This window comes from Lynx canadensis, chromosome B4 (assembly GCF_007474595.2).
Source record: "Lynx canadensis isolate LIC74 chromosome B4, mLynCan4.pri.v2, whole genome shotgun sequence".
In the NCBI taxonomy this organism is placed as follows: Eukaryota; Metazoa; Chordata; class Mammalia; order Carnivora; family Felidae; genus Lynx; species Lynx canadensis.
This window is the reverse complement of record NC_044309.1, coordinates 27,872,982-27,900,158: the sequence shown is the minus strand read 5'-3', so window position 1 is coordinate 27,900,158 and position 27,177 is coordinate 27,872,982. Positions and strand designations below refer to the sequence as shown.

Below are 27,177 nucleotides of genomic sequence, written 5' to 3'. Positions count from 1 at the left end.
ATTTGTGCAGGACATTAACACATGTGTAGAAGACAACCACGTGGAATTTAGGGGTCAAAGGATATAGGTTTAAAGTTGGGAAAAAACTAGAGGAAACTAATTAGAAATTCTAGTGCCTTCTATTTAAATGTTTTCTAATTTTGGATAAAGAGATTTAATATTGTAGTATTACTCTAATGATAATTTGTACTGTATTAAAAGCTTTTCCATTATAATTTAGTGTCATCATTATTCCTTTCTGTGTGAAGGTATTATAGAAGTTCATTAGACTTATTTCATTACAATTTTCTATCTTTTCATACTTTCAGGATTTGGGGATAAGATTTATGATTTTCCCATAACTTTCTGGTTTTTTGTTTGATATTTTCAACAATAAGATAATAGAAATATAAGGGCAGGTATTTTGTGTTAGAAAATAGCAAATTGTAGCAAATAATAAACCATGTCTTTGAAAAAAAAGGCACAAAAACAACAGGAAAAGGCCATCTACGGTTGTTGGTAACTTCTACTTTAAATTTGTTGACAGACAAAACCACTTACAGTGACTGAAAATTCACAGGAATTTACTTACTTGCCAGATAAGGAACCTCACACAGATGTGCAGCTTTGCCAAATGGTTCTCTCACAGGGACAGTTTATGTTTGCTACATACTATAAAGAAGTTCACTGTGGTGATGCCAATTAAGGATTGAAGTTCGCACCTTGGAGAAGGCAGGATGAATTTTAAGTCTCCACATAGTTAGTTAAAACAAGTCCTGCTGTTCATTGGACAGGGAAGAGTCTTCATTTAAGCCCAGGGAGGGTCAGTTTTACTGGAGTCATTCAAAATTCTTAGTTATCTGCCAGCTTCACAATTCAGTTTTGCCATTTACTAGGCAAGTCTGCTGCAAGTAGAAAGGTCTTCTTATACGGGTCTTCTAACACTTTTCTCAGCTCTGCCTTAACACATTTGCATTGTTTAAAGATAATTTTCAAATTGTGAGTGCTATTTTTATTCAATGAGACTATTAGTAAAGGGGGGTGAGAACACAGCAGATGCTTTAGGCAAGAGGGTCTTAATGACCCCCTTTGGAACCACTACAGTTAGTTAAATACACACTGTCAACCCCTACTAATTTTCAAAATCTGTACAGTATTTAACTGCAGTCATAGCCATTACTGTGTATCATGTGAATTGAGATTTGGATCTGAAAATAAAAAACAGCCCTGGATTTTCTGAGTTTAATAAAATACTTTTAAAATAATTATAAAAAATATAAAGACTTAAAAATACATATGTGCAGCCAGACATAAACATTCTGGTATTAGTGAATGTAGCATGTTAGAACTCAAGGAACACTTGGGGAAACTAGTGAATATTCATATTTCTTTTAAGTTTAGAAAAATGATCTTATTTTAAGCTCCTAGTACTTTATAAACTTCTTGATGAATTTTTTGTCTTTGGCAGCCTTGAAAGCACTTTGGCATGTAGTGGCTTCTCATATATACATTAAGTTTTGTGGAAAATACTTTAAACTCAATTTCATCTATGACTTAGATGCTGTGAAAACATTTTAATCTTTGCTTCTTGATGAGACACCAGGGTGGAGTTTCCAAGTCTGTGTGTTCATTTAACAAATATTTATTGCCTTTGGAGAGGCCATGAGCAAAGAGCACAGGGGGAGAAAGGAAACCCAAACTAAACTCTACTGTTACGGCTCCATTTCAGTAAAGCTTGCAGCCTATCAGAACAGTTTTCTTTTTATGAGGGTTTAGCCTAAAAATGGTTTATTATCTTATTATCTAACTAAAGTTTGACTCATTCCAACATGGTATTAAAGCTGCTTCTTAAGCTCCTGTCCCATTTTTGTCTTTTCTTTCCTTCTCCCCCGTCTTTCTCCCCTCCCAATCTGGTGAAAAACCGAATTCTCAACTAAGAGCTGGAGTATTGAGGTCTTTTTTACCCTTCCCCCCTTCTTTTTAGGCTCTGTGATCTTGGCTAATACAGTGAGCCTCAGTCCCTTCATCTTTCAAATGGGGATATTAATTCTTGCTCTAGAATAGCCAAATGAGATAAGGTACAGTTGATTCCCATCATTCACAATTGGCACGTTCTATAACGTCACCACAGACACTGAATTGGCTAATACTGAATTTTTGCTCCACAGCATTGGGGTTCCTGTGAGCTTCTGGTCACAACACATTTTCATTAACTATTGATACAGAACATAGTTTTATGTTGAGTCCTTAACCTTGAACTCACAGACACAATATTATAACTCTTGCCTGAACAAAGCTTATGTAACACATGGATTTTTTTTTTCTGCGAGGCACGTTGTCTTCTTACACTTAGGAACACTGGACAGCACAGCAGTACTATGCTTAAGGACTATTTTAAACAGTGAAATCACCAACCAAAAGGAAAAAAAAATAAGAAAAATGTGACACTGTAGACCACGAAAATGATACTTGTCATTCATTGTAAGGGGAGAGCTGAAACAAGACAGAGCATCAGCCACTGCTGAGAATGTGCACTTGAAGTGATTCAATTTTTTCCTGCCTGTGCATGTCCACAAATGGCCATGGAAACGTCATCAGTATGGATTTGAGGGCTGCAAATAAATTGTAGCGAGCTGGCAAATTTGCACATACAGAATCTGTAAATGATCGGCTGTATATGAACACTTTCACCTTTTAAACTCTTAAAGCACAACCTATGTCTCAGAATAATTTGCAGAATAAGTTACATTTAACTCAATAACATTTAACTCAAATATAAGAATTTTGTGCAAAGTTGATATTATCAGTGTCAAGTTAATAAAGTAATAAATATATTATTTGCAAGAGACCCCAAGTTCTTAGCTCAGTAAAGCTATGAGTACAACTATTATCGCAAATTGTTTAGCTCTTCAGCCCTCACATTTAATGCACAGTAGCAAGGAGAACCACTATAATTTGATGCTTTGCATTTAGTGGTTAACATGCTTTGTGACCTCATTATTGGGGTGGGGGAGACATTCCCTACATGTTACCAAAATGTTTTATTTCCAAATATGTGACATTCGTATGGAAACATTTCGATCTTAGCCAGTGGTGTAAATGCTGTTCTTGGATTTTTGGTACCATTTTATGTTGCAGACCAAGTACAAATTGACATTTTCAAGCTGGTTTTGGTTAACTACTTAATGTTGGCAATTGGAACTTTCCAATGTAGTAACCTCTACAAAATATCACTATGGATTAATAGCATGTTATGCTGTTGACAGAAGTACAAATGGAAAACACACACACATACACACACCTATAGAAATTTCCTCATAGAACAAAATGGAAATGACCTGAGTGGCCTAAAACTTACCAGGTAGATGTTATAATGGAAGTTACTTTCCTATTTTGAGATAAAATGCTAGAGTTTGGAATATCCTTATTAGTAAATGAGGTTATGAATGTTTTTATTGTTTGAAATAGCCATATTTCCACCTGCTTAAAAAGCAGGCTACTAATCAGATAGTCTGCTCGGGCATGTATCAATGTCAGTGTGGCCATTTGGCAGCAGAGTCTCTCAGAAACTCCCAATTAACCATGCAAATATATTTCATAGCATCACATTCCACTTTGTCAGAACCCCTGCTGCCTTTATATTATTAACATAAATGCAGGTGCAAATAGCATTTATGTTCTTTGATAGAAAGCAGTTGGAGACATTTCACTGAGGGACATAACACTTTCAGATTGTGTACATCTGTTCAAATAATGTATCCAGCCCCAGTGACATGAACACAAGGATGGAAACATCTGCCCCTGAGACCATTTGCCATATAGCAGATGCTTACATCTTTATTTATGCAGATGGCTGGTGTGATGAGTTAGGCTGGGATAAAAGCAGAGTTTGACACAGGTATTTAGGATGCTGTGCAAGCCAGAAATATAGGCTAGGCATTTCATGTTTGTAAAGGTCTAATACTATTAAGAGAAATGCATAACTCTTTTAATGCTTTACTAGAATGAACATACTGTTCATCTGTAAATTACTTGGCATCAAAATCCTAAAAGTGTTTACAGAAATTCCAACATCCAACTTACACTAGAAACAAAAACTTACTAGTTTCCTTTCGATAAAATAATTTAAAATGATTTTATACTACCAAGAAAATCTCATGATGACATTTCTTAAAACTGGGGGGAAATACAAATGCCATTAGTTTAAATAAAATTTATGACATATTCCATGAATATAAATTCAAATTAGGTAAAATAAATTTCTGAAGTGTTACACCTTTATAAGATTTTTGTCAAGCATTTTATTATTTAATCTGTATTCTAGCATTTCCAACTACTGATATTTAAATTATAACTGATATTTTTATTAGGATAAATTACTTTTAAATGCTTTTTTTCAAAACTCTGTCCTATAGATCTACCATATTACATTCTCATTGGAAACAACAATGAAGGAAGTAAAAACTGCCGGAAGTAAGACATTTCCAGATTTTATCTTCTGTTCTCATTCACACACACAACAAAAATATCACAGAATCTCAAAAGAGCTGGGGTATTAGATTTCATCTAGTTCAGCAGTTCTCAAACTTTTTAGTTTCAAGACCCCTTTATACTCATAAAACTTTGAGGACTCTAAAGAACGTTTGTTTATGTCCGTTACATTATCCATTGGCATTTATCATATTTGAGATTATAAACTGAAAATATATACATATTTGTGAATTCATTTTAAAATAATCATTACAACTTAACATAAATGACATATTTTATGTACTTAGAAACTGTTAGAAGACTGGCCTTGACTTTTGTTTAAATATGTTTAAAGTCTGACTTCATTAAAAATGTCCGAGTCTCATCACTGGGTGTTGTATGGAAACCAATTTGACAATAAATTTCATATATTGAAAAAAAAAAAAAAGTCCGAGTCTCATATCCAGTTCTACGTTCAATATGTTGTGATAATGTCCTTTATGTTGAAGTGTTTGTAAAAAACCTAGCTTTACAGTGGCTGGAAACAGAAGGAGAATATTAATAGCCTTTTCAGATAATTGTGTATATTTTTCTTCGCTACAACACCAAAATGTGTCCAATAACCATAACTGACTTTAAACCAGTCAGGTAACCCCTTAAACTTTAGTTGAGGTGTGAAATTTGAAACCATGGCAAGGTACTCCTTGTATTCTGTTACTCTTTGGCCTTACACTTGAGTGAGTCATTTACCCATCCATGTAACATCATCTACTGGGTATTTGGGAGGTTGGGAGGCGTTTACTGAGTTTGCAAATCTTCTATTCATCCTTTTATCCAGTATTCTAAAAGTCCTATTTGTTAATGGAACCACCATCCTCCTCTGAAAAATCTTAAAGCATTTGGAAGCTTCAGCCTCCTGGTGATGGATTCAAGTTTTCCAAATTCTAACTGCCACTTGAAAGAATGATTTTTATCACTGGCAACGGTTACCGTCAGATGTTTTTTCTTATAGTGACAGGCTGTGTTCGTTCACTTTTGAGAAAATGTCTGTCAGATACCTAAGCTTGACCATGCCCTTTGAACATGTGTCTGTCAGATATTCTTTCAAGTAAAAACGGTATTCCACGACAAAAGCCACTAGTTCAGCTTCACAACTCAGTGGCACAGATGCTTTTCCTCGAGGCAACCATCTTCCTTCCGTGTGCAGCATAAGTGCTCTATGAGCGTGAACCATTTCATCACACAGAATTGTAAAACACGTAAGGATCATGGTTTTTATAAAACTAAAATTTCAGACTGCTTCCGTGTTGTACTGAGTGTGTTGGCAAAGAACATGGCTAAGTGGACAGTTTGCTCCCACTGCCTGAATTCAGGCTAAGGTGCCAGAGCGGTTTTACCTAATTATCCCCTTTGCCCTATCACTGACTGCAACGTGTGCAGAGGTCAGCACACTGGAAAACACAGGTGACATCTTACTATTAGTATGAGAAGAAAGTGTTGGGACTCTTCCCAGGGTTTGCAGGCCACACTTTGAGAACTGATGGTCCAATATAATCCTTTCTTGTTAAAGGGAGCAGCTAAAGGGCAATAAAGATCATCTTGCTCAGACATTTTCTGGTAGCAAAAGGAAAAACCAAAGCCAGACCTCTGCTCTCCTTCTTACATGTAATTTGTTTGCTTTTCCCTGAGGAGTTCCCTCTCCCTCCACTCCACCAAAAAAAGGAATATTCCCCAGACCAAACTATAGGCCATGACACTGATGTTTAATCAAGTTTATTAAAGAGGTAGGACTTGCCACATAAGAAATTCAGAAATTCAACATTTTTTAGACTTTTTCATTCGTCCCAATGTTCGTCAGTTACTTCAGTTTTAGAAGCAGGTGGTATGGGATTAGAAAATGTATATTATTTCTAAAATTGTAAAAGACCTTTGTAATGACCTTTGTCTTCATTTTTGCACATCACAAAAAAGTGTCATTAAATTTATTGTGTAATTGTTCAGCTTTAAAAAAGTTATTTTGGTGTGAGCCTGCTTTGCTCACCAAAGGTTCTGTAAAAGAAGGCCACCCATGCAAAAGCCTAGCTTCTAACATCCAGGACATTGTGAAGGGAATCACTTTGTACTAACTGCCTCTCAAACAACCACGCTATGGATTCCTGTTAAAAATAGAAAGCTCACTGAGGTGCCTGAGTGGCTCAGTCGGTTAAGTGTCTGACTTTGGCTCAAGTCATGATCTCACGGTTCATGGATTCCAGCCCCATGTCGGGCTCTGTGCTGACAGCTCGGAGCCTGGAGCCTCCTTCAGATTCTGTGCCTCCTTCTCACTGCCCCTCTCCTGCTCATACTCTCTCTCTTTCTCTGTCTCTGCCTCTCAAAAATGAATAAACATTAAAAGAAGAAGAAAGAAGGCTCATTCTCTCTCTTGAGGGTTGCACTCTCTGATTAAAAAAGGTTAGTCAAAAAACACCTTTATTTTCTCAACATAGATATGGATTATGTGGCACTCACCAGCCACTGGGGGAGATTGACAGATAAGTGGATAAATTGCAAAACACCTTAGTAATAAGTTCAGTGTGATGGAATGGAAGGGGAACAGTTTTGGTGTCAGACAGACCTGGGTTCAAATCTAACTTTCACTTACCAGCTTTGCGCCCTTAAAAGAAATATTCAGTTTCCATGTCTGTGGATTGGAAATGTTAATATTAAGAGTTGGTGGTGGATTAAGTGAGATATAATAGATTAAGCACCCAATCTGACTCCTGACAGAAGGACATTTTAGTACTTCACAATGGAATTTAGGGTGTAGGGGATTGAAGGATGGATAGAAGTTGATGAGTAGAGACAAGGACTATATATACTAACTATTAAGTTTTCTCATGAAGAAAAAAAAGAAGATAGGGCAGTATCTTGAAGAGGAGATAGAGCCCAAATAATCTTTATTGGCATTTTGGATTTTATATTTTTGTGTTCAGCAAGAGCAAAAGAGAAAGCAAGACAATACGGTTGAGAGTTATTAGTTCACTCGTTTAGTAAATAACATATTGTGTGACTACCGTGTACCAGATACTGATCTCTAGGGACTGAGGTCCTGGCAGTGAACAAAATAAACTGCTTTCTTGGAGTTTATATTCTAGCAGGAGGAGACAGATAATAGAATCACAGTATAATGAAGGACAGTTAAAACAGAGAAAGAAACAGCGGTGACTGTATGGGACTGAGCAGGTACTTCTAGAAAGGAGTCAGGGAAGAATGGAAGCTCCCTGATGGTAGAGGATCTCTGAGCCAGCATGAAGGGTATGGAGAGAAGCATGGGACACAGAACAGGGTTGGGAATACTCCCATTTCCTTATTCTGAAGTGCACATTTTTTTTCACATTTTAGTGTCTCAGGACTTGAGGTGGATGAGTTGTATATTTAGAGTGATAGTGCTTCTCCCTCCTTTCCCCTTATTCCAGAAGAAGTAAATTTATTTGTGTTATAGAATTGACATATGAGAGTTTAGAAAGAGAAAGAAGGAACAGTAAATGAGTTCCTACCTGATGACTTCTCTTTTCTCCATGAGGTCTTAGTCACTCCAGGCTGCTATAGCAAAGTACCATAGAATAAGTGTCTTATTATGAACCACAGAAATTTATATCTCACAGTTCTGGAGGCTGAAAGTACAAGATCAAGGTGCCAGCATGGTCAGATTCTGGTGACAGCTGTTGGGGAGGAAAAATTTTTCCTCTACCCTTTTTAATTCTTTGGCTGATCCAATAATCAAATTAACATAGGACAGGAGAAAAACAAATTTAGTTACGTATGAATGGAGGCCCCATAAAGACAATAAGACCCCAAAACAAGTCCCATAGTTGAGGCTTATAGGCCACCCTGAGCTAAGGAACAGGATGGGGCCTGGGGCTCCAAAGGGGAGGACGGTAATTCATAGGATAATAAATAGAGCAGATATTTGATAATTAGATATGTGCCATGCCATACAGATAAGGCATTCAGATAAAAGTTCTGTCTAGTAATAGCTCTCTCTCTAAGCCAGGCCCCCTAGCAGAATTCTTTTAGGTAGTTAGGAAGAGGTAAAAGTTTTTCTGGAGTCTTCTGGATCTCAATTATGTTCAGCTCAAAATAATTCATTTACCAAAGTAGCATATTTTGGGATCACGTATTCTGTTCCCCTTTATAGCTCCCTTCTGGGTTGCAAACTGCCATCTTATCATTGTATCCTCACATGGCCAAAAGAAGGCAAGAGAATTCTGTGGGGTCTCTTTTATAAAAACATTAATCCTATTCATAAGGGTTTCACTCTTACGACTTATTTACCTCCCAAAGGCCCCACCTTTTAATACCATTACACTGGGGCATTAAGATTTCAACATATGAATTTTGGGGGAACACAGACATTCAGTCCATTGCAAGATCAGTGCCAAAAATCATTGGTGAGAGAGACAGGAATAAGGTGGGGGTTGGGTAGAGGAAGAGTGCCTTGGAAAAGCAATGGGAGAAACCTGAGCTAGCCCCAGTGAGGAACTGAAGGGAGTCTATTAGGGATTAAAAAAATAATGATAATAAGATTGTGGACTAGGTCTCCAAGTCAACACTGGAAACTTTAAATTTGTAATGTTTCGCAGTGTTCACAGTGGTTGGATTTCTCAGCATTAAGCAGTTAGCAGTGGGAGTGGAGAGTACAATGTCAGGCCAGGTGGGGTAGGTGCCGTAGGAAGACAGTCATGTGCAAAACCCACCATATACTAGGAATGTCCATGGATGGTCAGCCACTACACCAGCTCCAGAACCGGGGCAACCTGCGTGCGCACACATACAAATGTGCAGTGCCTTGAGGAAAAGGGAACACAGGTGGACCACATAATCACTGAATCTCTTCAGGGAAGATGGAGAGTTAACCCTTACGTGTTTCTGAGGCATAGATGTGAGTATGCATTCCTTCAGCCACACTTTGTCATTGCCATCCGTGTAGTAATAAAGGTGTTGATGGAGGAGAAGCCAGGCAGAATTCAAAAGGAAAGGATTCCAAAGTGGTCCCACAGCTTTCCAACCCTGATGATTTCACTCTCTGTAGTAGCTCACGTCAGCATCTGATTACCTACCTTGGATGTATCTCAGAATCTGTATTTGCTAGTTAGCTCACATACAACCTATCTGGTCAGCTCCACAAAGGTAACCACTGCTGACCCAGTTACTTCAGTACCTGTGGGTACCCGGTGCTTCGTTTCCTCTTTTTTAATTTTCTTCAGTGTGTCAGTATTAGACGTGGTGTCTCTATGTTATTCAAGGTGCATCTTGACTAAGAAATAAGTGACAGTCAAGATTTACAAGCAGGAGTTTTAGGGAATAATTATGCACATGATAAAGGAATATGTAGTCCTGTGTATTTGCACTTTCAAATCATGAGCTATTTGACATAAAGGCTGAGGTATAGAGGAACTTGCAGCAGAAAGTGTTATAAGTCACTGTGAGTTGAAGATAAATCAGAAGTGAAAATAAAACATCTGTAAAACTGTGCCATAAAGCAGTGGAACAATTATTTCATTTTTTAAAGAGGCGGTTTGCATACTCCTTAAAAATGTCCATTCTATAAAATAAATCTACTTTTGAAATCACAGTATAAAAATAAGAGGATCTTTGTGATTCCATTCCCTTGCTTTTAACCATACTGGTGTTGAAACATCATGATCCTTACCACTTTGGTTTCATAATCCTGGTATTTTGACCAAAGGCAAGAACCTTCTGCCTGTGTCCTCATTTAATTGTTCCAACTGACTGCACATTTGCATGGTGAAACCTTATCTTTCTGTTTATCCCACTAAGGAAAAGGTTTTCCTCACCAACTGTCATCTTGTTACTCATCCTGGATACTTAACTGTTCCAACTGATATTAAAATATAAGATTAAAAGGAAGGGGCCCATTTTTAATTTGTTCATGGAAGAGTTCTTGCCATGAGATATCTTAGCAGCTTCCTAAAGCTCTTTCACATGTTTCCTCGCTCACCCATTGTGTTGAAAAACAACTGACTCGGAAAATGTCGGAATCTCCTGGAAAGACAGTGTGCACAGGTATTTGCTATGAGTGGTAGAACATCAAATGAAATGATTTGCTGCTTTTACCTTGATGAAGTTCAGTTATCAAGGTCTTCTGAATTTCAACTATGTGACCCAACTGAATCTTAATAATCCTAATAATATTAACAACAAGATGAAGAATGAGAGAATGGGGTTAATAAGGCATTTCAAAAATTTCCATTTGTCTTGCTTTGTGTCCCCCCGTAGGTCATTAGCTTTTAGTTAAATTTTCATGCTACTTAGTCATTCTTAGATTTGGGTAAAGATACAAAATTGACTGTTTTCTAATAATGAATAAGACCTAGGGCATGTTATCATTTTTTGGCCAAAAAGATTAATAACTTTGTATTCCTAAATGTATTAAAAATTAAAAGATTTCATATAGTTTTCAACTGCTTTTCATCAGAAGTACTGGAAATCAAAAAGTCCTCCCAGAAATAAGGACTGATAAAAGGACTGATAATTAAAATGGAGAAATTCATTGAAATTGAGGATAATTAAAATGTATTTTAAATGATAATGCATTTTAAATTTTCATTTGGGACACGAATTATATGGCTCAAAAAGAATAATAAGTTACTTGAACTTAACAAACCATATTGTATTATTTTTCCTTGTATTGCCATTAACATTTTAGTTAATTAGCTTTTAAGTTCTTCCATAAAGAATGCTTGTTTCCTCTTGCTTCCTGATACATTTACATGTCTAATTAATTCAGTTTTGTGGGCTCCTCTTTCAGTGCCCAACTTTTCTTTCTGTATTCAAGCTATCTTAAATTTCTTTCTTAATGATTTCCTCAACAAAATACTGAAATCTACAAGAACGTGCTTTCAAAATTGTGGTTGACTTGCCCGTACCCTCTGTGAGAGTCCACTTATTTTTCCTCCTGAATCAAACAATCACATGGCCATTGCTCTCACAGCCCTGCAGACCTGTGGCCAGTGTCCCCAGTTCTCCCCTGGGCCCCTTCCCTTCCAGGGCCATGGAGACCTGGACTCACCCCCACCCCTGAAAGGTCTACTAGGGGAGCTATTTTCTTCCCAGGCAGTGTTGAGAACAACAGCAATTAGCATCAATACTCAGTATAAACAAAAGCAGGGAGGAGTGTCCCCACAAAACAGCTCTTTAAAATGCACATATGTTAACTCCTATTCACTGTAACTGTTCCTCTGATTAGCACTTTGTCAATGGGATGTGTAAAACTTAGGGGCAGGGAGTAAGAGAGGGTGATAGGATTGATCAGATGTAGGGAAGATTGAGCTGTGGTAATAGGTGTCTGGAGAAAGGGAGGAAAAAATGCTTTACAGTTCTAGTAGGACCGTGATTCACAAGTTATCGCCATTTCTTCCCTCTTTCCTTCATTTACCTCTCAACAAAGAAACATCAGTTTAAGGATTCAGTACTATTTCCATATGATTAGCATTCAAGATTTGTGCTTTTTTTTTTCTACCCACCAAAAATAACTCAGGAACCTCATGCTTTTTGTCAAGAGAAAGTGCAAAGCTAATGTCTGCTGAGTACCTAACTGGTAGGCACTATCCTGGCACTTTTCCTGGGTCCTTTTTTCTTTTAATCCTGTCCATGACCTTTGCAGCGAGATACTCTTATGCCATTTTTGTAAATGAGAACAGTTAGGCTCACTGGGAATGACTTTCCCAGCCCACGAGACAGAGCCAGGAGTTGAAACCACATCTGACCCCCAAAACCATGTTTCCACTAGAGACCGTGATAGTGGCCATAACCGTGCATTATAGCTCAGGCAGCATGTAAAGGTGGAAAGAGACCTTGGAGGCAGCTGGGCCAAGGCTTGAGTTCCAGCACTGCTACTTACCAGCTTCGAAACCTTTATCTATAAAATGTACATACCAGTAATTTCTAACTCTTTTTTTTTGTGGAGATTAAATGAGCTAGTGCATGTAAAGAATTCGATAAGTGCCAGGAAATAAAGAAACTCTGGTGCTCCAAAAACAAGAATTCCCTTTCTTGCAGAGCTAGGTAGTGAATTCACTGTTTGTCAAGACAGCTCTCAAAGGTGTGTCCTGAAGGGAGGATGCCTGGATATCACTAGTGGTGTTACAGGAGGGAAGGAGAAGGCCTTAGCTATCTTAGCTGCATAGCTCTGCACAGCAGGGAAGTGTGCAAAGAGAATGGACAAAAATGGGCTCCGGATACAAGATCTGCGATTAGGAAGTGCTTATTTCCTTTGTATAGTATCAGATTGCTAGAGATCTGGGTCCTAGATGTACTGACTCAAGGAGGTCTTAGTGCTACAGATAAGTGGACTAGAAATGGCACCCTGAGTCTGTAGACACAAAATACACTGGTGCCTGTTGCCAGCACATGTTACAGGGCGCTCTGTAGTCACTGCTCCATAAATTCCTGTGGACTCTTGCTGCAGTGCCTGGACGGCGCCCTGGGGAGAAGGTGGGCGGTAGCTAAACGTGCTTATAGGTTTTTCAACAAAATAAGCTGAGCTCCCTTGGGTTATGAGGCATTTCTTTTATCTCCTGCTTCTCCAGGCTTTTACCATATTTGTTTTAACCAGAGACCATCTTGGGAAACAGTTTGAACCCCAACTGGAATTTCTCATTAGAAAGCCAAGTGAGAGGGAGAACAGGGATGCCAACAAATAAAATTAAAAATAGGGTCTTTCAGTTTAATAAAATTAAAACCTAAACAATGTCTAAAAGTTTTGGCACTTCTGTGGCTAAGACTTTGGCAGGACTTCCGTTCTGAGCCTCGGTCCAGGGAGCCCGTTTCAAGAGCAGGGGCTCTCGTCTCTGTGCCCAATCACTACTCCATGCTGAGCAGCAGGCCGGTGGGTCGAACAGATGGGGTGATGGAACTGGGCCCAAACTAATGAAGGGACGAGTGGGAACAACTTTTGAGAAGCCACAGAGCAGGCCATGGTTCTGCCAGTGGAAAGGAGGGGGTGAGTTGTGGGCAGGCTTGTAGAAAACTGCCTGCCCTCGTACGTATTCCTTAGTAGCATCTCTGCCAGCCTTGTCGTGAGGCAGTACGATCGGGCTAGCTTGCATGCTGACACTGAGTACCATTAGCCCTCATTCTGCCCTCTGGGTCTCTGCCTGTCAGACCAGTCCTCTGGTGGTGACGGAGGAGGACACACATTGATTGCACTTTCTCCAAACAACTATTATCTGGCAACTCTACTGGACTTGTCAGAGGCCTATGGATGTTAAGGGCAAATTCGCCTTAAAAAAAAAAAAATCTGCTTTTACCTTCAAATGACTATTAATTCTTCATGAATTCTCTCCTAACAAGTGGGCTTTCAGAAAGTGTCATTTAATTGTAATCGAATTTTTGGGATATGTATGACAAGCCATTTCTATTTCAAATTTCCCCTTTTGTCTCTGCAAAATTCAGAGATACCACTGTATTTTGGAGTTAATTAGGAAAACTTGGTATATAATTTAGCCCCTTTGAGGAGAGAATGAAAGAGAGGAAGGTCATTGCTTCAGATCGGAATGGAGATCTGCATGACGTGGACTTTAGCACATTACTTAAGTCCTCAAGTCTTATTTTTCTCAATCTGTAAAAAGGGGACAATAATATTTATTTGCAAAGCTTGTGTGAGGGTTCAATTAAAAGACCTAGCACAGATTCTAGCCCTAATAAGGACTCAATGCCTCCGTGTTTCCCTTTAATCCACGGTTCTATCGGTTTTTCACCAACTGTAAATGTCACTTTTCAAAATAGTTTTTTTTTATACACTTAACGTAGTAAAAACAGCCCATATTTAAAATCCTAATATTAAGTTTCACATTGTATAATTGCACAGAATTAATTTTACTGAGTGCGCCTTTTATGTTTTCAGTTAATAAAAGTCCATGTTTAGTGCCTGAGAGTCCTGTGAGTCTCTTTAACAGTGTTATGGGAAATTTTGCAGGATTTCCAGAAATTATGAATGTCACTGGAAATTTCTACCTCTCATTATTTAGTGCACACTTCTTTGAGATCTATAATTCAGTAGGTGACGGGGAGGGTTTGTAGATCACACCATCTGGGGAGGCCTTGTAAATGTGTGTGGACCAAACCACTGTAGTAACTGCATTGCCAAGAAAGACTTCCTACAAGCACACATCCTAGTATTTCGGAGCTTTAAAAACTTAACAGCATTTTCAGCTTCTCTAAGGACTCCTATTGTTCAAACTACTTTAAAAAGAAAAAAAAAATTCAAACCTGTGGTTATTGTAGCATAACTGACCTTTATTGCAGATTGCCTCGTTTTCTCCTGAAGAGCCTAGTGTTTGCAGGAACAATTCTCAGGACTCCCATTGTCCTTGGGAAGTAATGAGCTCTAACACTTCTCAGTGCTTAACTTTGGGGGGTAGTTATGCACGGCCTGTCGGATTATTAGATTACTTCCCTTATCGTTAGCAATTCTTGTCCTTAAATAGGCAAGGAAAATAAAAACAGAAGACACCGTGTGTAAGGTAGACACAGTCATTTATGCAAAGACACACACTTACCCACCGTGACTGTCCCCAAAGGTACCTCTTTTAATAACAGATTCAAAAGGGAAACTTCATTTTCCTTGCATTCATTCAGCAGATAGGTGTGAACCTCCTGTGTGCCAGGGGCAGAGAGTATTCGCTGGGAAATAAGCACATGTCCTATCCTGACCTCTTAGTTTCCTTTGCCCCCAACCCAAAGGCGACTACCGATGCTAGTTTCTTTTGTTTACTTTTAGAGATATTCTGTGCCTGTAAAGAATATATTTGTGTGTGTACCCCACTGTTTTTTTAATCTAACACAATAATAATAATCTATACATCTCATATCTTGGAGAGTATTCCAGATCAGTCTACCCCACCTTTCTTTTTTACTGTTGCATAGTATTACATTGTATGGTTGGATATTTACTTTATGAGTACCCTGTTGCTGAACATATTTAAGTAATTCCTAGGGGTTGTTCTTCCGTTTTCGGGCCTTGCCCTCGTTCTCCTGCCTTATACGTTTCTTCTAATGCATCACTCCATTCCCTGTTGTTCCATCATTAATGGTTCTGGTGGTGCAACACCACCTTCACAGACACCCTCACCCTTGTCTGTACTTCCTGATAGATCCAGGCCAACATGAGTAGGTTACATTTATCTAATAAGGCCTTATCTTTCACCCCAAAGATTTCTTATATTATCTTATAATTGTTGATCATGAAGGCAGTTGATCAACTTTTCTACCCCAGGATCCACTTGGTTGAATTGCAGCAAACTTGAGAGTTGACTCTGTTTGGCAGTCATCTTACCTGTCACTTATGACTCTCATTTCCGGTCGCCCAGGCTGCTCACAGCTCAGTGTTCTCCCTTGCTGGCACAACCAGTTACCCTGAGGGGTTTCCTTCACTCCCACATCAGAGTTGGCCTCCTTTTCCTTTGAATGGCACTGCTCTTCCTGTGTGATTTTATTTCCACTGTAACGTAGAAACTTTTGAAGATCAATCAAAGCACATTAACTTTAAATGCATCATAATTAGCTCGCTCCCTTTTGGATGGCTCTGTAAAATATATCTAGTTTCACTTCTGGAAACCTTAACTGTCAGAAGGTTGCTTTCTTAGATTTGGTCATAAAAAATAGGAAGCCCCTTCCCAACTTAAATCTTCAGAGACTTCGAAGTGACCTTGACCACTGGTTGTTGCTTCAGCTGTACCTTCTGGTCTTTGTTATTTCTGCTCTTCTTCATGTTGACATCACCATCCTCTGCTTCTGTGGTTCAGTTTTTCCATTTCCAGTTGTCTGTTCTCTCTTCACTCCAATCCCTGCTGTGTCCCTCTATGGATGTCTGTTTTCTTTAAAGCAGTTTCTTTTTCAGAACTTGCTTGTTTCTCTATTTTATCTTGTACCCGAGCAGCATAATTTACCATTCCCTTACTCCCTCAGATGGCCAGTCAGTGGGCATCACCTATTCTCTTTATATTAAAGCGTTTTAGGGGCACTCACGGTTGCTCAACTGGCTGGACATCCGACTTCAGCTCATGTCATGATCTCATGTCCGTGAGTTTGAGCCCCACATCAGGCTCTGGGCTGACAGCTTGAAGTCTGGAGCCTGCTTCAGATTCTTTGTCTCTGTCTCTCTGTCTCTGTCTCTCTCTCTCTCTCTCTCTCCCTCTGCCCCTCCCCTCTTGCACTCTGTCTCTCTCTCTCAAAAATAAAGAAACATTTTAAAAAAATTTTTAAATGAATAAAGGGTTTTATTATGGTGCTAACCCATTTTCTTATTTTTTAATTTTAGAAATTTGGAAACGTTAAAGGTTGCTTTTAAATTGTGACCCTCTTTTCTTCTTTTTTTTTTTTTAAGATGATTTTCTAAGCTCAGTCTATGAATTATTTTAGCTATTAATCACATAATTACCACTTACAAATTCAACAGATAACTGTGACATTTCTGCCACATGCCTAACACTGTTCTGGACCCTGGAGACATGGACAAAATCTCTGCCCTCCACGTCACCGACGAAAGGCAGTGGCCCATGATGTAATCTGTAAGATGGAGTAAACGCGCTACAGAAAATTATGACTGGAAAGGAGGGAAGTTCAGAACGGGGGTAGTTTTAACTAAGGTAGTCAGAGAAGAGCTCCCCAGGAAGAAACCATTTGACCAAACTTGAAGGAAACGCTGCAGCAAGTAGTGGGCATTTATCTGGAAGGCAGAAGCTCATCCTGGCAGTGAACACGGCAAGTACAGACACTGAGAAAGCGGGTGTGTGCACGTGGAATGAACAGTGAAGAAGCCACTGCGGCTGGAGCATAGCTTAGCTAACAAAGGAAGTCAGTCAGAGAGGTTCCCAGGAGCTGAGGGCATGAGGCTTTTCAGGCCATTGCAAGGACTCTGACTCCGGCTCGGAGATGAAGAGCCCTTGGACAGTTTTGAGCAGATGAGTGAGATGATGGGTCTTGTGCTGTGATGTATTATTGTCACATATTATTTCAAGAGGATTTACAACTGATTAAGGACAAAGCAGCTTTTCTTCCTGTTCTTTTGTACTCAGTCCGCTGGGAGTATGCAGTAGACGTTTTCTCTTCTCTTCCTTCCTCAGCCTCGATTTGTTGTGTAGATTCCAAGACCATTACTATTGTTAATGTAATTATTTAATAAGCCTTGTCTTTAAGCAACCAAAAGCTATCAATAATGTTAAGCTTTCTGTAAACTCAATCCCAATTTAACATTTATTTACAACTGACTTCAGCACTTCTTCCGCCAAGATGAGAAGACAAGGCTAAAAATGGAAGGCATTTACATTTAAAGTCTATAGATAGAGAACCAAAAGATAAATAAAAGTATGTGGGAAGAAGAAGCAATCTGTAACAGACTGTTGTGAGATGATGGACCAGTTCATTCACCCATGAGCTTTGGGGTAACAAAGCTAAAGAGGGTAAGAACAGATCCCACGGTTCTCCTGACCTGAGTTTTCCCATAGCGCTAGTCTTTTCCCTTCTTACCCTAATGCAAGCCACCATGTGAAACATGTTTTTAACATACTTTTTCTTCACCGAAGAGGGATTACTTTCTAGAACAAGCTGATCGGTATACATTTCAACCTTATTCCTACGCTGCTTACTCATGCGAGGAGTGTCATTTTTGCCAAAAGAAACAACCTTCTGCTAAAATTGTTAGTTCAGTAACTGTAGACGTTAAAATTTAGGCTGATTTAAAATTTTTGTCTGTTTCAGTAGATGGAAGTAGATTGCCAGCTTCCTAAGGTAGAACTTGTGTCTGTTCATCTTTGTATCGTTGGGATCCCTGGAAGAGTTCTTCAGTCCTTCATCCACAGCTCCAGACTCTCAAAAGCCCAGAAAACAGAAAATGTGATCAAAAGTTGGAAACCAAAGCTCATTCAGAGGCAAAACCTGAACAGAGCAAGACTATTTTAAAAACCCTCCGTTTGTCCCACTTTTTGCGAATACTCCTATATTTTACTACAGAAGTGGTGGTAGGTTTAAATTGGATGCTCTGCAGACCCTGCTGGGTGTTACTTAACATTTGGCTTATGCATCTCGTTACTTTTCTAAAATTTGAAAGTGTAAATTGCAAAATACATCTGCCCCCAAAGGCTTTAGAAAGGGGATGTGGGCCCGTCATAGCCAATCCCTCGAATAGTGTAGGTACCTAGCAAGCGTGAGTGGGAGTAAAGTTTGGCTGAAATGAGGAACTTAGAAAAGGGGAACTTTACTGCAGCCAGGCCTTGGGCCTTGAGGTCTCAGGGAATAAAAGATGATTCAGTTCTTAGAAGCAGTGCATTGAAATGTTGCCTTAATTATTCTCTGAGAATAGTTGTACTTGGTCTTCAGTTAACCTAGTAAATAAGGAATTGGAAGTGTTATTGTATCAGTTAAAATTGTATCTATTAGTGTCCTAGCAGGTGCTTTTTACGTGATTCATGCCTTTTTTATGTTGTCTCTGTATCTTATCATTTTCTATCATTTTGTTTTTATTCAACATTTTTTAAGGTGTCACATCAGCTTTTTTAATGCTGGTGATTTAATTGCAAAAGCACACATAAACAGTTTGAAAGGTGTGAGAAGAAATTCACAAGTCACACGGGAAACAGCAACAAAGCTAGCATTCAGTGTGGAAATTCCTCCACTGTGCAAAACAAACTGCACCGGCCAGTGGGTCAAATGGTGCGTCCTGAAAGGGAGTGAGAAAGGAGCTTGATACAAGAAACATTTGTTTCCCACTGAAGATACACTGGGATATATGGATCTGAATTAAATAGAAGCTTTATGCTCACAAAGCTTAAGTTTAATAGGGAAAACAAGATATGTCTATAAAATAAATGAAATACACAGCGGAACATACCAGAGGACAGTCTCTGCAGCTCGGGAGGGCGGGAAAGGAGACCAGGAATCGGAAGTAGGTACATGGAGAGGATGGACGTGGAATATGGAATGGGAAAGACAGAGTCCAACTTTCAAGAATCTCTGTGTTGAGTAGGAAAGACACACAGATAAATTACTGTGGAAAGTGGTAAATGTTATCCTGGGGGCTTTGGAACCATAGCAGAGAATAATCCGTCCTTGGGAAGGTGAACGGGAGTTGACTTTAAGGCTGGGTGTTGAGGAACACAGGCATTTGCCCAGAAGGCCAAGGGTGAGCCTTGGAACGCATCACAGGCAGAGGAAATGATGCTTATTTGCACTCTCCACAATAGGACAGTTACACCAGAGTGACTTTTTATACTGCCATTGTCATTGCAGGTGAGTCCAACATCTCTTCTGGAACGATTCAGAGTGGGAAAGGTTTGCAGAATAAGAGTCAGTTTAGGACCATTGCACCAAAAATCATGCCCAAAGTCCTGACATCCAGAGTGCTGCCGTGCCCTTCATCATCACTCTCTGATCAGGTGAATCCAGGACCCTCCATCAACGCCAAGCCTCTGGGGGTGCCCACCCAAAATTACGCTCTGATGCAGGTTGCTGGACAGGAGGGGACGTTTTCTCTCGTCGCTCTGCCACATGTCGCCTCCGCTCAGCCAATCCAGAAACCCAGACTGGCACTGCCTGAAAATCTGAAGCTGCCTATTCCTCGATACCAACCCCCAAGAAATAACAAAGGATCAAGAAAGAAACCCACTCAGAGTTCCTCTGAGAGTGGTGCTGGCATACCTCCTGCCCAAACCCAAACGTCCCCCTCCCCACCTGACCTTCCCAAACCCCCACACAGACCTGGTCAATCAGAGCAAGTGCCGTCACTAGACCCAGGCCCGTCCAGCATTAGCATGGCGGCACTGACCAACCATGGTGGCCCCGGAGACTCTCCACCCCCAGGGACCAACGACCATGGAGATCTGAACCCTTCTGCCACCCCGATGGTATCCACACCAGAAGAGCCCTCAGCCAAGCCGGGCCTCGCAGTGACTCCAGGGAAAGCAACCTTGGCGAGTGAGGAAACCTGCAGTAAACCTTCTCCCGTTGCCAGTGGGAAACGGAGAGAACAAGCTGATCTTACAAAAGCCATGACCATTTTATCACCAGCTGTTTTCAGCAGTGCAGTTCAGCTGATCTCTCCAGTCCCCAGAGGTAAACTGCCCATCCTGCCCTATGCCAGAGGGAGAACAGCGGAGGTGTGTGGAGGCCAGTCAGACGTGAGCCTCACAGATGGCTCTGTGCCCGGGCTCAGGGCAGCCTGTAGTAAGGCATCCTCCATCCCAGAGGGCTTTACTGCAGCCACCAAGATGCTCGGCAAGACACCTGCTCCACAGAGCCCCTGTGAAAGTACCTTTTGTGCGGCCACCAGACCAGATCTCAGCCACAAAGCAAAACTCAGTGGTGGGGCAGCAAAGAGAAGAGTGAGAAAACGAAAGGTACCAGATGAAATTTTGGCATTTCAGGGAAAAAGGAGGAAATGTGTCATTAGTAAGTGTAAAGATAGTAAAGAAAGAGTAAAAGCCGATCCGCAAGAATCCAGTGACCAAAAACCAGGGTCTCTGAAGAAATACCGCAGCATTATGCCCAAGCCTGTGATTGTCGTGTCTGCTTTGGCTCCCCTGGCTTCTCCTGCAGGCGTGTTCCAGCCCCAGACACCAGGCAGCCTCGGGCAGGACATGTTGTTAAACAGTCCCCTCAGCCCTAAGTATCCCGGCTGTAGGCAGGATAGCGGCACCTCCCCAAAGCCCGGCTCTGCGCTGAGAAACGGACTCTCGGGCATTAAGAAACCGTGGCACAGGTGTCACGTCTGTAACCACCACTTCCAGTTCAAACAGCACCTTCGTGACCACATGAACACACACACTAACAGACGGCCTTACAGCTGCCGAGTCTGCCGCAAGGCCTATGTACGTCCCGGCAGCCTGAGCGCACACATGAAACTCCATCACGCGGAGAACCGTCTGAAGAAACTCGTGTGCTGTGAGTTTTGTGCGAAAGTGTTTGGCCACGTCAGGGTCTACTTCGGCCACCTAAAAGAAGTGCACCGGGTTGTCATCAGCACGGAGCCTTCCCCCAGCGAAAGGCAGCCAGGGGACGTGTCAAAGAACAGAGGCCTGACCACGCGAGGGCCGGAGGGACCTGTGGAGAGGTGAGTGCTAAGGGGACGGAGGCCTGGCAGCAAGGGGTGCTTGGATTTGGAGAACAGGGCGGTATTTCCTCTTCAGAAAGATGGGTCTGTAAAAACATTCCTCAGATCAACATTCTGGCAGGTCGTTACCTCTTCCTCCATGTCTGTGAAGAGTGATCTCATTTCTCGTCGCTTTCTGAGCAGTGATGATTTTTTAATTCCTCTAATCCCAGTTAGCTGGGGCACAGACACCAGTTTGCGGTATGCTGGGGTCACAGTGAGAGAGGATTTTTGCATCTGAAATAGGAAATATCACTGTATATAGTTCCTGGTACCCTCTACAAGTAATGTTCCCAAACTTGTGGCCACAGAATTTATATCTAAATGTCATTGTTTGCCCCAGAATATAGTCTGACCCATGGTAGGGACTCCTCGTCCCCCATATTGACCATACTTTCAGGTCCCAGACCCAGCCCTCTACATTTGCACTAGTTTTCCTGTCAGTCCAGATTAACATCTCCCGTGTCATCATTGCCTTGTGCGGGTACTGATTTCTGGTGTTACGAACAAGCGGGCTCTGTAGTTTGAAAGCCTGGCAGGCTGGGCTTAGAGCAATGGGTCTGCCAGGGAAACCCCAGCAGTCCACCTGCTTTCCACTGGATGATGGAGGGAGAGTCACTGAAATGAACTGTCATCAGCACCATGAAGATTAAACAATTCTAAGTTTAGGTTCTCTGTCCCTCATCGTTCTTAATCGTCCTAATTGTTCTCAATACTTTCTATTCAGTTTTGGCTTCTGCTCCCACCTTCATTTTAAAATCAGGGGTGCCTGCCTTTTGTCTTCCTGGCTTTTCTAGAGTTTCTCTGCTTTTCTTCAGACGTTCCTATCCACTGAGATATGTCTGTGCCTTTTATTTTATTTTATTTTATTTTATTTTATTTTATTTTTAATGTTTATTTAGTTTTGAAAGAGAGAGAGAGAGAGACAGAGTGTGAGCGGGGGAGGGACAGAGAGAGGGGGAGACACAGAATCCAAAGCAGGCTTCAGGCTCTGAGCTGTCAGCACAGGGCCCGACGTGGGGCTCAATCTCGTGAACCGCTAGATCATGACCTAAGCCGAAGTCAACACTCAACCGACTGAGCCACCCAGGCGCCCCTGTCTATGCCTTTTATTAACACATCTAGCAGCCACCGTAAAGAAACCTCTCTTCTGAATTGTTTTCTGTAGTACATTTTGATGTTTAGGTTAACTGTCCAAGCTGCATTCAGTGCTCAAGGTTAGGAAGGGCAGCAGCGAGTGGGTGGTGTGGCTGAACAAAGCGGGTCCCTATGGTGCCTCACTTGGTACTACCTGACTCTGGAGTAGATAACACCTAGCTGGTAACCAAAGAATAGTTAGCTCCCCTGGGGGAGAGATAGAAAGGGAAACACTCTTTCACTGGAGGCTGGTAGCTTGAGAATGGTGTGACCCCAACCAGGAGTGACAGTCGGTGTCCACCGTGGTCTGCACTTCCCATGTGCCGTTTCCCCCGTTCCCCGTCCTTCGCCTCACTGGGCATGTTCTAGATCCCTAAACAAGAAGTTCCAGTTATGTTTTGCGTGAAATCTTACACACACTGTTTTCCCCCTTTTCAGGGAAAACAAGTCAAGCCTAGAAGAAGACCTCCTCCTAACCCAGGCGGACGAAGTCAAATTACAAATCAAATGTGGCCGTTGTCAGATCACTGCCCAGTCTTTTGCTGAAATCAAGTTTCATTTACTTTACGTTCACGGAGAGGAAATTCAGGGCCGGCTGCAAGAGGAGATCTTACCGGGAAGCACAGGAGCTCAGGAAGAACTGGTGAAACACACCGCTCCTTTCAGGAAACAACATCCTGAGAGAAGGAGGCTACTCAAGCGTGCTCCCCCTGATGAGGACTTAAATGCATTTCCTAAGCTGAAAAGGCAGCTGTGCCTTCATCATCACGCTGATGTGGACAGGTTCAGGAAAATGGAGGGAGCCCAAGCGGGACCCAGGGAGCCGCTGCCAGGGGCGGTCCCCCGAGGCTCTGCGAGTCCCAGCCCCCACACTCTCCTCTTTGGGGACCGTTCAGGATTTAACTGTGTCCTCTGTGCACAGACGCTGGCCAGGAAGGAAGAAGTCCTCCAGCACTGGGAACAAGAGCACAACTGTGAGGACCCTCCCAAGCTGTGGACAATTTTAAATGCATTCTCTAGCCAGGGGGTGACCGGACCTCCCGGGGAGACTGAGAAATGAAATCTTGGGGGTGGGGGTAAAGAGAATGCTGCTTGCTTGCTGTCTCTTTCTCTCAAAGCCCTGCATTTTTATGGTGGTGCTTAATTATAAAAGTCAGACAAATTAGGATCAGCATTAATGAGCACAAGTGATTTTTGTACATAGTTTTATTTTCTTACAAAATATATATATATATATATATATATATATATATATATATATATGCCTTTGGTGTATATTTTTCTAACCATATGCAGTTCTACTTTAAAAGTCCTATGTACTAACCATTAATGTCTTAGACTTTGAGAATAAAGAAAAAGACCAAAATTTGGCAATTGAAATGTAAAAAATTATATAGGCTGTTCTTCAAGTACAGTGTTCAGCGTGTTTGAGCGTGCGCATATATCATTTTGTTCAGCTGTTTGCTGTTTAAGTAGACGGACAAATGTGAGCCAGGCCAGTCTCAGCCACACGTATGGTGTTGATATTTATCAAATTCTCTGGTGTATTTGAATAGGCTGTAGAGCAGTACATTTAATAAGGTTCTCATCTACCATAATTTAAAATTCCATGTTTCCTGGATTTTTTCCAATATTTTTGCTATTTTCTTAAATGTACGTTGCCTTGAAGATTAGATGTTGGTAAGTCTTACAGCTGTAGTGTTCCATATCAAAGTAATCAAGCATTTTTTAGTACTTCAGCTAATAAAAAACCACTTTTTGGTTAAAAGTTCTTCTCAAATAGTCTTTCGGGCCAGGAAATTTACAACCTGGAAAGTGTGCTAGACAGTTCAGCCCAGATGGCTAGGTGTCTGAACCGCTCGCCCTCCCTCCCAAGGAGCTTCACAGGGTCATCGCTAGCTGATCAATTTTCGATGTAACTGTGCCTTTCAAGCCCAGGGTTCTCTTTGAAAGCCAAGAGTAAATGATTGCCTCTTAAATTCCTGGGAACCAGAAAAGTTGCCACTTGGAGCTCCTGGACATCCTGGCTGCAAAATCATTTTCTTAGAATGGGGGAGTTTAAACAGTCGTCCAGCTGAGGTTCCAGCCTCTGGGTGAAAGTACTGTGCATGTGGCCAGCCCCGTCTGCCTGAAGCACGGCCCAGGCGTCGTCACATGTTTCTGTGCTACAGGAAGTTGCCGAACCAGGAAGAACTGAATTCGAATTGATAAGCTAGTGGGTTTTAAGTCATCTTTTTTTTTTTTTTTTTAATGTCTTATTTTAAAAGAAAGTGTTCATTAGCACGATTTGGCTCAAATTTTCCAGAAAGTCAATTCTTGACTTTTTGCAAATAGTTTTATAAATTTGAGACTATGAGGGTAGGCGTGGAAATCTCTGAAAGACTTTGCTGCCGTGGTGTGTCGATCATCGTGCTTTACCCAGTTTGAAAGAGATCATATCAGACCTTCACTGTTTGATATTTTTAGAACCAGGTTAGTAATGAAACCACTTTGCCATTCAGTGCAGCACCTTTTGGGAAGATTGGTCTGAAGGCACTAAAAGTGAGATCAACCAAGAATACTACTTGAATTCAAACCATGAAACTTGAATTCAAACTATAAAATAATTTGTAGACTACTCAGTCCTCAGATACTAAGCAGTATTTCTGAAATACTAGCCAGTCGGCCAAGGCAGAGGAGGGGGTCTGGAGTATGTACAGAGGCAGAGTTGTGGGGGAGAGTGCCCCCACACAGCAAGTAAAGGAAACTCTGAAGTCCACCAGGTTGTGGAGACACCTGCCTACAGCCAGTATTTTGCCTACAGCAAAACACCGAGGGTAAAGACAGCCTGTAAAAAGTAGAGACTTATGAATGGGGCACGGGCCCAGGTAGGAGGGTGTGACTGGCTCATGATTAGGTGCCCTGACTGGATCCCCTTCTCATCAGGGCCCTATACCATAGGTTTGGGGCGGGGAGCAGGGGGGTCAGCACTCATCTTTAAGAAAGCTCTTATCATGAGAAAAGGAGATGTGCAGTGCAGAGGGCCTCACTGGATGCCTATGTGTGTGGGTTCATTCGGAATAGAATGTTCTAGTTCTCAGCTTCTAGAAGCACTCCCCGGCATTACAGTGGGAAGGGTCTTGCTGCTACCCAAGATAAGGGGCTTCTGGCCCTTAAGAGCGCTTCTTCAGCTGGAGTGGCACGGAGAGGGACTCCTACTGGGGAGCAGGAAGGAAAGAGAGGGTCATTCAGCTAAAGAGGCTCTGGGAACAGCTCAGATTGATAAGCCAGTGGGTCTTCATTGATGAGCCTTCCTTGGACACAGACATGTTGTTGGTATGGTCCCAATCTACATCCTTGACCCACAGGCAGTGAGGTGTAGAAACGTGCTGCTCCATGTGACCCTCAGAGCGTTACCTGTCCAGGACTCCATTCCCTCGTGTGTGCACAGTGAGTGATGCTCCTGCCTTGGGCCTCGCAGTAACCGGGGGCTGATATTTATTGTTTCTGGCCAGCCTTGGAGAAGAGGTGTATTAGACCATAGAAAGACCATTTAAAACGGCTCAGGTAGGCTCTTCCTGTAAGCGGCCTGAGGTGATCTCTGAAAATGGTCCACCATTCACTGGACCCAGAAAACCCTACAAAATCATGCAAATGAAGAGATTCAGATCTTCATGTTCACTTTATACGCATGTATCCAAGGTCACATGACAGTACCTGAAAGTACCTGCGAAAGATGTCACTTTGCAGAAGCAATGTGTGCCATTCCGTCGCTACAATGGTGGATTTGGTAGTTGTGCCCAGGCCAAACAGTGGGGCTGGACACAGGGTCAGTGGCCCAAAACGTGCTGAGTTTTTACTGCAGATGCTTTAAAACCGCAGAGTAATGCTGAACTTAAGGGTTTAGATGTAGAGTCTCTGGTCATTGAGCTCATCCAGGTGAACAAAGCCCCCCCAAGATGTAGTGGAGAATTTACAGGGTTCATGGTGGGATTAACCCATACATGAGCTCTCCCTGCCACGCTGAGACGATCCTTACTGAAAAAGAACAGAGTATTCCTAAACCAGAAGAGGAGGTTGCAAAAAAAAAAAAAAAAAAGGTTTTGCTCAGAAGAAAAAGACTTCCTGGAAGAAACTGAAGAAACAAAAACCTATGGCCTGGGAGTAAATTCTACATAAAATAAATGCAAATAAAAGTAAAAAAAAAATATATATATATATATACAGTTTTAAAAATAAAGCAGCTCACATAGGTCTCAAGTCCAGAATTCAAAAATGAAAACTCTACTGAGAACCATAGAAATTTTCATCTTTGCATAAAAAGTGTATTTTAATTTTTCAGTTATCAAAGTAGGATCTGGAGTACATGGAGGCTGCCAAGTGTTTCTTTATACAGAAAGTGGCATTCAGTTATTTCCATTCTGGGCTCTACTTTGGCCCTCATGTTCCTCCCTGAGGCTGCCCCT

At 41.3% G+C, this 27,177-nt stretch overlaps 1 protein-coding gene and 1 long non-coding RNA gene across 5 annotated transcripts in view; one reads left to right on the top strand and one right to left on the bottom strand.

The window, feature by feature from the left end:
• ZNF438 (zinc finger protein 438) overlaps positions 1-25,184 on the top strand; it is a 173,357-nt gene extending 148,173 nt beyond the window's left edge. For all 4 annotated transcript variants that reach the window (XM_030321193.2, XM_032593853.1, XM_032593854.1 and 1 more), the window contains 2 exons: positions 19,738-21,556; positions 23,171-25,184. In XM_030321193.2, the coding sequence (XP_030177053.1) occupies positions 19,738-21,556; positions 23,171-23,792 (2,441 nt within the window). In that variant the 3' untranslated portion in view covers positions 23,793-25,184. The remainder of the gene's footprint in view (positions 1-19,737; positions 21,557-23,170) is intronic.
• Positions 20,527-26,665, bottom strand: LOC115517999. Its single transcript, XR_003970138.1, has 4 exons — positions 26,589-26,665; positions 21,686-21,691; positions 21,379-21,385; positions 20,527-20,537 (listed from the first exon to the last, which is right to left on the bottom strand). It is a non-coding gene; the product is annotated as an uncharacterized LOC115517999 (long non-coding RNA).
• Between the last annotated feature and the right edge of the window lie 512 nt (positions 26,666-27,177).